At 40.8% G+C, this 9,210-nt stretch overlaps 1 protein-coding gene and 1 long non-coding RNA gene across 2 annotated transcripts; one reads left to right on the forward strand and one right to left on the reverse strand.

The window, feature by feature from the left end:
- The first annotated feature begins 229 nt into the window (after window positions 1-229).
- On the forward strand, window positions 230-7,742 carry LOC116267800 (uncharacterized). Its single transcript, XR_004175675.2, has 4 exons — window positions 230-1,381; window positions 2,074-2,289; window positions 3,110-3,153; window positions 7,605-7,742. It is a non-coding gene; the product is annotated as an uncharacterized LOC116267800 (long non-coding RNA).
- Window positions 6,127-8,710, reverse strand: LOC116267799 (geraniol 8-hydroxylase-like). Its single transcript, XM_031649708.2, has 2 exons — window positions 7,552-8,710; window positions 6,127-6,915 (listed from the first exon to the last, which is right to left on the reverse strand). The coding sequence occupies exons 1-2, from the start codon at window positions 8,449-8,451 to the stop codon at window positions 6,301-6,303; spliced, it is 1,515 nt and encodes a 504-aa protein (XP_031505568.1). The 5' UTR covers window positions 8,452-8,710; the 3' UTR covers window positions 6,127-6,300.
- Between the last annotated feature and the right edge of the window lie 500 nt (window positions 8,711-9,210).

Here is a 9,210-nt window from a genome sequence, read left to right on the forward strand (position 1 = left end):
GGGGAATTCTGTTCCAGGTTTTTGATGCTCAGCATCCCGATTTTATGATGTAAATAAATGCCTTTGGAATGAAAAGGCGGGAGCTATCTCCCAGCAACCTTGATTGGAAATGAAAACAGAAAACATGCAAAATGAAAGAAAGGAACAAAATGCCCATATGATATAAAGCATTTAACTTACCAATTCTGATGGCAACTGCATATCACATATCATATTCTTCAAGTTATACAAGGGAGACCAACGAAGAGGGTTTCTGGTTTCCTTATAGGGGAAGAATGTTGAAACGCAGATAACCGTAAACAGAAGCAGTTATCGCCCAAAATACGAGATTGCAAATGGACAGAAACGAGAACGAATTCAACGACCCTCGTGCAAGTATTTCCCTTACTCATCAGCAAACAGAGGATTCCCAGGGTTCGCCTTTGGCATTTCCTTATAATACTCTCCCATCCTACTTCGATCGGCTCCTCCACCACTGGACGATCCGCTTCCTTCGCCTCTTCCTCCATCTCCCCCGCCGGTCTCCCTTCCTTTCCCACTACCTCCACCACCATAGTCCAATTCTTCTGTCGATGCCCTCTCCGTCACCCCCTGAGAGAGGTTCCAGATTCGCCTCCCCATCATCAGCGCCGTCTCTATCCCTCTCGTCTAAAATCGTCACACTCTTCTCACAACCCTACCTGTGAGGCCTGCTAGGATCCACCTGCTTGAAGTCGCACTTGACACAAAAAAGGAAGCGACCACCGAGGGAGATAGACATCGGCTTCAGAACTGGTAATGTTTTGCTTGGATGGAGGGAAATGGAAAGAAAGGAAGGGGTGAAAATACCAGGACGGATCTCTTTCATGGCTGGAAAAATCTCTGACAGAGAGAGGAAAAGAAAAGCTCTACTTGGCGGTCTAGAGGGAGGGAGAGAGAACTCACCCACAAAAGAAATGTCCTTCAGAGAAGTCAGGGCCGAGAGAGAGATCGAGAGAGGACGCAAACTCCGCATCATCATCAAAAGTGATTTTTAGAAACCACATTTTCTGAAATCCTTCGATATAAGATCCGAAAATTTAAAATCAGCATGGGATGTTAGATCCGGTCCCCGGAGCTATCAAAGGAGGGAACCTTGGGGGTCCTCTTCCTAAGAGGCGTTTGACTGCCACGAAAAAAGTCCATTGAGGTCTTCCTTCCAGATTTTTCTGAATTTTTCTCCACAAGTTTGAAACGCGGATAAAACTTTCCTGTCATTCAGTCGCGTTTGGGAAACAATCCCTGGAAAAGTCGGTCCTAGAGGGTTCGACTTTTCTCCGAGGATTTTTGTCGGCCACAAGCATCGTCTTCGTGGGTGTTGTTGCTGCTCGACGCTTCGCTTCGTCTGCATTCATCTTCTCCAGTAACTCTCTCTCTCTCTCTCTCTGGTGTTGTTTGACCATCGGCAGGCCGATGCAAACCACTTATGTCAGTTTCTTAATCTCTCTCTTTTTCTCTAGCTCCTCGGCTCCCCTGTCACTTTCTAGGTGCTCAAAAAAACGAAAACTCTACTTCTTCAAAAAAAATGAATTTGAGAACACCAACCGAGGGGCAGGTTTGATTGCTTTTCCTCATTGAGCTTCTTGGAGTGATGATTCGATTCCATGCTTTTGCTTCTGTCATTCTGTGCGTTCCTTTCATTGCTTGGAGAAGTGCATGCGCAACATAGGTCTCAAGCTCAGAGGCTCTTGAAGCCCATAAGTTGAGCATCGTCAACGCCTCTGCGTCCCCTGTGCAAAGGCTACGTCTAAACCTCATCATCTCTGTGCAAAGAAGCCACCGGAGCCCTAGTTGCCCAAAAGGGGCTTCTGAACCCCCTTTGGCAGCGTGTGCCAAAGGGGATTCTGGCCATTCCTTTGATGATTCTTTTATCGTCGCCAAAGCATGCCTTCCGTTTTTTCTTGTGTGTCTTTGTCTTCTTCACATGTTGTTTATCAAGTGCTCTGGTTCGTTGTTGCTTCATGTGAACTCTACATTTGTTTCTGCGTCATGCATAACGTGCTGCTCGTAGCCTCGTAATTTAGTTATTTTTCCTCATTAAGGCTTACATGATAGGTTTTTCTCACTTGACATGCTTGAATTCTCAAACATCAACGGAACGATTGCGCAGCAAGTTCAACATGATAGTTGCTTGAAAACGATCACACTGCATAAACGCAGGGCCCTCTCTACAGCCATCTTCTGAACTTCCTGCGGTGGAGTTTCAATCACAGTGGCACCATATCTTTTGAACAAATTTGGACCGATCAAAGAAACTACCTTCTGCGTAAGGTAAATCCTTTCTTTTTGGCCAAACATGTTTGACAGACTCAGATCCACTCATGAAAATCTAACTATCAATGTATGTGTTACGATCTTGCAGTCCAAAAGTTAGATCATTCTCTTGTGGATTGAGGATGAGTCGTAGCATATGTTATTTTCCTTCTTTAACTGGCTTTGAGTGGTTGTCCAATGAGTGTCAGTACTTGAGGCTTAGCATCATTTGTTGATAGAACACAGAACTCGTGTTGTTCATCTGCTGGGAGTTTGAGCATTTCCTTTTGATGTTGGAAAAGGTCACAACACAGATCACCATTTCCTGGTTTTGTCTTATCCTCTTCAGTATATGTGTTCAAATTAGACTTCTTCACCGAGTATTGAAGACCAAGAAAGGGAAATGTTGTGTCTTAAGCTCATTACAGTTGACATTATATGTAAATCTGGTTCTTGCACTTCTAGGTGATCTAATCTTGTCGAAATTTTCTAGCTTCTTTATGTTGTAGCATATTCTGTTGTGAACTGTTATTAAAGCAGCTATTTGTGGTTGTTAAACATGAAGTAGCATGTCTGAATGCCCATTATTAGCTTTTATCAGTAACAGCTTATTTTCCAAATGTAGACCTTTCCACTGTTAATATATAACAGGATTTTGCAGTTATAACGATCACCACACATGACAAGATTCCTTCATGGTTGGAATTTCAAATTTGTGATGACTTGTTTATAGTGATGATATAGAGTTGATTGACCATTGATTGTCATGGAAGAAACTAAAAGTTTAATTCTCCAATGATCTAATATCATTTTTATGTTATTCATTTTCTAATTGTAGGAATATGCGCTGAACCTGTTTCTGCAATGTGACAAATGTACATGGTAAGCATTGATAATTTGATAGAGTTCTGTTTCCTTCTTTTCCATGCTGCTACCTGTGGACCGCCGGTGGTTTGCCAAAACAAGCACTTAGGGACCAGTTCGGACCTGGATGGTTGTGGATGCAGCGCAATTAACTTTTCTTACTATGGAGGTCTTTGATTGATTAAAGCTATATAATAAGTTATATGGTTAATTTGGATATGTTAACCTAAGTCACGGATACGTGTGATCTGCCCAAGTACTCATGTCATTTTTCTTTTTTTATTTCTCTTCCACCTAGATTCTATATTTTCCTCTCAATTTTCAGAATTTTTATGGTTATTATATATATAATTTATATATTTACATATAGAGTCTGCGATACCTGTGTACCCAGATTTTTTTAAAATTGTGGTACACGTACCTGTTTCATTGTACCGGTAGCCAAACCTATACCCATACACATGTGACTTAAGTATTAATGTTACTTGACATAGGAATGAGTGGCAAAAAGTTCTACATTTTCTACGGTAAAGGATCCATGGAATTTTTGGGTGGGCATCAAGCACCCTTGTAAGTCTGTATTATATCGGTTCTTGTTCTTATTTTTACAAGTTCTGATTTCTGTCAAGGGATCGTGACTTCATCGTTGGCGTTTGGGGTCCTCTTTCAAACTCTATCACTTTAGTTGTTCCCAAACCAAATATATCCACATCATGGATTTGGATCCAAATCACGAGTTTGGACCAAAACCATTTGGATAATCTGGATCATCAATTGAATCCAAAAAATGGATCTAGTGCTATAATTTGGATCTAGGAAACTGATGAGATTTGGATTGAATACATACAAGATCTAGATCTAGAACCAAACTATCCAAATATGAGAATCCAGATACAAATTTGGATTCAAAAGATGATCAAATATCCAATGATAATTCTATATGGATTAATTTCATGCTACGGATAAAGCAAGATCTAGAGCCAGGCATAACGTGGGTATGATACAAAATCTTGTGTAGGTACATACATGAAATCATAACAAGGACGAGAGGGTTAATGAGACATTCAATGCTCAAACCCGAACCAACAATATTAGATTTGTGTTAGCTATGCACACACTCGATGGTGCCTGCCTTTTAAAAATTTAGAGAAAGCAAGAAAATGCGGGAGGGAGACGTGTAGAGAGAGAGAGAGAGAGAGAGAGAGAGAGAGAGAATTTGACAATAATTCAACCTCTTTTCTACTAATGGCATATAATTCCAATGGATCATATTCATTACATAAATAATTAGGGTCAACACTAATGGTATACAATTGTTATTTTTCATCAAAAAGTTGAACGATTTGTTTGACCTGAATCAGTAACCTTTAGTATTCTCATCATCTTTGAGTTATATATGACCTTAGACAATCCATGCCGTAACCAAATAATCAAATTCAAAGACAAACATAAATTGAAGGGAACTCTAGCACATAAAACCATAATTCTGACATATTAGATCCATATTAATTTAGATGATCCATGCAAAAACCAAATAATCAAATATTCGGTTTCATTGATTAAGTACTTTACCTTAGGATTCTTGGTTTTTGAGGATCTCATATCAATACTTGTTCTTTCTTAGTTTTAAAGATGGTCATCACTTTGTCTCTTTATTTATGTTGATCACATCAATACTCGTGGAATTCTTCTACCATGGTTTGAACTATTATTAGTAAGAGACTTTTCTATCAAAGATTTGGGACCTTAATTCGTTTGTCTTCGACATATTTTTACTGCCTCTCCGCGCCTTCTCATTCAAAAAAGGCATGCTGGAATAAGCCATTTTCCTGGGATCAACTTTTCTTAGAGTGCTTCCAGCTAAGTTGCGACACAATGTTCAACACCAAGGAAGAACATTGTGCCCTCTCTAATTCCAATACTCAACTGCTATTGTGCACTCTCTAATAACTCTCTCTACCATTTCCCGCATCTTAAGTGTCAATATTGGTGCACCTTATTTGTCCAAAAAAAGGTTGGAGGTTCAGTATGTTTGTATCCTCAATTACAACAACCATGGTCGTTCTCATGATCTAGTGTGCTACTTTTTTGGACTATAAAAAGGTCCTGAAGTATGCTCCATGAACACTGCGGTGACGGGCATTTTTTCTTTTGGTTTTGGGTGGGGGCGGGAAGGAGAGAGAGAGAGAGGTATGGACTCTTTTCACGGCATGGAAAAATAATCACTCAACCTTAAAAAAAGAGTAACTGATAGTATGACTAAGCATCTCACTATTGCATACTTTGTTCAATATCCAACTTTACCCATTGAGTTTGAAGTTGGTAGTTATGGAAAAGTACTAATGTTGGAATTTTGTTTTAAAGAATAATGAAAAAGATGAAGTGCAATTTATGGAAAAGATAAATATAGGCAAATAGAAAATCATTTTTTACCCATCCAAAATTAATCCAGATGTCTAGTATGGGAAATCCCAACCCACCCCTTAGTTGGCTTCACTTCATGCTCGAAATTATGCTAGAGACTAGGCTAGTAAGAAAGCAGGACACTTGATAGTAGGGAACCAACAATTATAAGCCCCTAAAACTTAATCAATATCATCAATACGTGTCTATTTGATTTTTGTTTTCTCAGGTACGATGATATATATATATATACATATATATATATATATATGTGTGTGTGTGTGTGTGTGTGTGTGTGAAATTTGAGTTCTTGTATTTGAACCTCAAAAAGTGTTCACCTTAATTAGAATATCTTTTAGGAATATTAAACACCTTTAAAATGATGCAAAAGAAACCTACATTACTATAATGGACAGGTGCACTGGACTGGTAGGCGGTTAGATCATGTTGAATTCTGATAGCGTCAATTCTGTGTGTTGTGAAAAAAGGAACACTTGTATATGCAAGTTGAAGTTAACCTTGAGGGAAAGAGAGATGGTTCGACCTTCACTAGTGGTGAGATTTCCTCCCACTCACCCGAAACATGCATTGTTATCAAAACTACTCATAAATTTTGAGCACGAGCAAGAAAATAGCAAAGTTGAATACACAAGAAACATAAAAAGGTTTAACTTCTAGGAAATATGTATATTCGATGTTGAAGCACATCTTGTTAACTTATACCATAGCCTATCGTATTGGACTTTGGATGCTTAGAGCCATCTACATGTCTGTTAACGGAACAGGGATCGCTTTGAGAGGATTTGCCCTCTGTTGTACGAGCCTGAACTTGACCTTCATATCAAGATCCTGAGGAGCCATTTTGTTAGGAAGCACCCATGAAAATGAGTTGATCAGAGAAGCCAACACCAGAAGAACCATGCGGGAAGCCAGCGGAACGCCGGGGCAGATCCGCTTTCCGGCACCGAACGGGATGAACTGGAAATGCTTTCCTTTGAAATTTACATCCGATTTGAGGAATCTCTCTGGCAAGAAAGATGTCGGCTCATCCCACAGTGTAGGATCGTTGCTGATCAGCCATGCATTTACAAGCACCTGGGTGTGTTGAGGGATGGTGTACCCAGCTAACTTTGTAGCCGAGTCTGCCCTTCGGGGCACTAGAAGAGGAGCAGGTGAGTGCATCCTTAGCGTCTCCTTCATGACTGCCTCCAAGTAAGGGAGGTGCAAGATGTCCGACTCTTTCACAAAGTTGCCTTTGCCTACGGTCTGTTTTATCTCAGACCGGGCTGCAGCCATCTTGTCTGGATGGCGGAGCAGCTCAGTCATCGCCCATTCTAGGGTGGTGGCGCTAGTCTCGCTGCCGGCTATGAAGAGGTCCTGCAGTTTATTGTATAATATGCGAGCATGGTTAAATAGATAGTTTTAAAATGACAACATAAAGCTTAGAGTACACACACATACACATATACTTATGAAAATCATCTAAGCCGCTGATTGATCAAGATTGGTGAACATTTAGTTGTAAATATAAAAGACAACTTACTTTCTTCAGGAGTTTAAAATAGCCTTCAAAGGATGGTGAGAAAGAGGGAGGAGAGGGATGTTAATGAAGTTCTCTAAAAGAAAATTGCCTTTTATATTTTTGTTTAATCTGTATCATTTGATCTGTTTAAAATTGATGAGGGCAAAGGCAAGTGTGGGCTATATATGGGCAACAACCTGCATAGTTCAAAAAAAGTTCTTATTTTTATATTAGTATTTTTGAGTAATTTTTTTTATAAATTTAAACTTTTGTACATAGTACCCTTTTTAGCTGCATATATATATATATATATATATATATATATATATATATATATATATATATATATATATATATGTGTGTAACAGAACCGTAAATGAGCTTACTAGTAATATATATATATATATATATATGTAACAGAACCGTAAATGAGCTTACTAGTAATATATATATATATATATGTGTGTAACATCGGTCTGATATGAGCTTACTAGTAACATGGGTCTGATGTTCTCTTTTGTGAATCCTGTGTTTGGATCCCTAGTGAGCTGGAGGAGCACGTCCACGAAATCCTCGTTCTTCTTGGGTTCCCCTTTTGCAGCCGCATCTTCATACGCCCTCACGTGTTTATCGATCAATTCGTCGAAGAGCGCGTACACTCGAGTAAGAATGCGTCTGTTGCGTCGCCGGAGGCCCTGAGGATCGATCCACCTGAGTACCGGAAAATAGTCACAGAGGTTCGGCCGCGAGTTTATTTCTAACATCTCGCACATGAAGCTCTTGAACTCTCCGGCCGACTCCGAGTCGAGATCTACCAGGTCTTGTGAGAAGAGGGTGGATGACACCAAGTTCAGGGTGGTGCCGAAGGCGTACTCGGAGATATCAATTGCGCGCCCATCGGCGCACGCCTCGCCGACGTGCTGGAGGAGGACTCGGACCTTCTCCTCCCGGAGTTCTTTCAGTGCATCCAGTCGTCTCGGCGTGAACAGCTCACTGTTGCTTATCCTTCTCAATGCTTGCCATCTTGGCCCGACCTGACTGAACCCAAACGAGTGCAGGTCGTACTCCAAGGCGGTGGCCACGTCCGCGACGATTCGGCCGGAGAACACCTGGTTCTGCCGGTGCAGCACCTCCTCGGCCATCTCGGCGGAGGAGACCACCACGGTGGCTCTGGACCCCAGCCACACGGTCATTAGTGGGCCGTACTGCTTGGAAAGCCTAGCGAACGCCTCGTGTGGCATGCCGCTAAGTTGCAACAGAGAACCGACGACCGGCAAACCCACCGGCCCCGGCGGGAGGTTGCGGGTTTTACGGGTAATGAGATTGAGGAGATACGTGGACGACAACACAATGGAGAGCCAGAAAATGAGATCACCGATTAGTGAAGCCATTCTTCGCCTGCTCTTTCCTGCCTTGTTCGAGTGAACCGATCTTTATAGATGAGCCTCTCCCTCTCTGGTCAAGTTTCTTGTCTTTATAGGTGAGCCTCTCCCTCTCTGGTCAAGTTTCTTAGGCTGCTAATTGGCTGTCAGAAAACCGGAACAGCATCGCGTTTCATTTGCCTATCTTGACTCTGAATCCTTTGTGCGTCTCCATCATAACTGAGCTTTTGATTATCCTGGGCTCTTAAGTCTTCTGCATGTGGTTGTGGAAACTTGAGTACTGAACACAGTGACGTCAATAAATCTCACTTTCATGGATCCGCCCGTTAGTTTTTGTTTGGAATTTTTTTGTGTTGTAAAGAACTAGGTAGGGATATACAAATTAAAACATAACAGGAACATGATCCCGAGACAACAAAAGCAGCACTTTAAAACATAACAGGAACATGATCCCGAAACAACAGAAACACCACTATACCTTAAAGGATGAGGAAAAGAGAGAGGCTTCGTCCTTCGAATGGTAGGATTCGCCTTAAGTTAGCCCGAAATCTCATTCTCATGGGATATATGACTGAACTGTTTCAAAGTAATTGAGTAGCAAAGGAAGGACACTCGAATAGATTTAGATTCGGATTTAATGAAACATCTCATAGAGTTCATGTTTAGTTTTAAATGAATATTATACTAGATTTTGATTTAAATTCTTAACATATTAAAATGCAGTTCAAATTCCAGTTTACATGTCGGCACAGATTCGGTTTTAAAAAT

The sequence above is a fragment of the Nymphaea colorata genome, chromosome 14, assembly GCF_008831285.2.
Source record: "Nymphaea colorata isolate Beijing-Zhang1983 chromosome 14, ASM883128v2, whole genome shotgun sequence".
Taxonomy (NCBI): Eukaryota; Viridiplantae; Streptophyta; class Magnoliopsida; order Nymphaeales; family Nymphaeaceae; genus Nymphaea; species Nymphaea colorata.

Excerpts from the sequence above, each read along its gene's own strand:
- LOC116267799 (XM_031649708.2), bottom strand. The coding sequence starts at position 8,451 with ATGGCTTCACTAATCGGTGATCTCATTTTCTGGCTCTCCATTGTGTTG. Across the intron at positions 6,916-7,551 it reads ACATCAGACCCATGTTACTA|GACCTCTTCATAGCCGGCAG; the intron begins GTAAGCTCATAT and ends AATAAACTGCAG.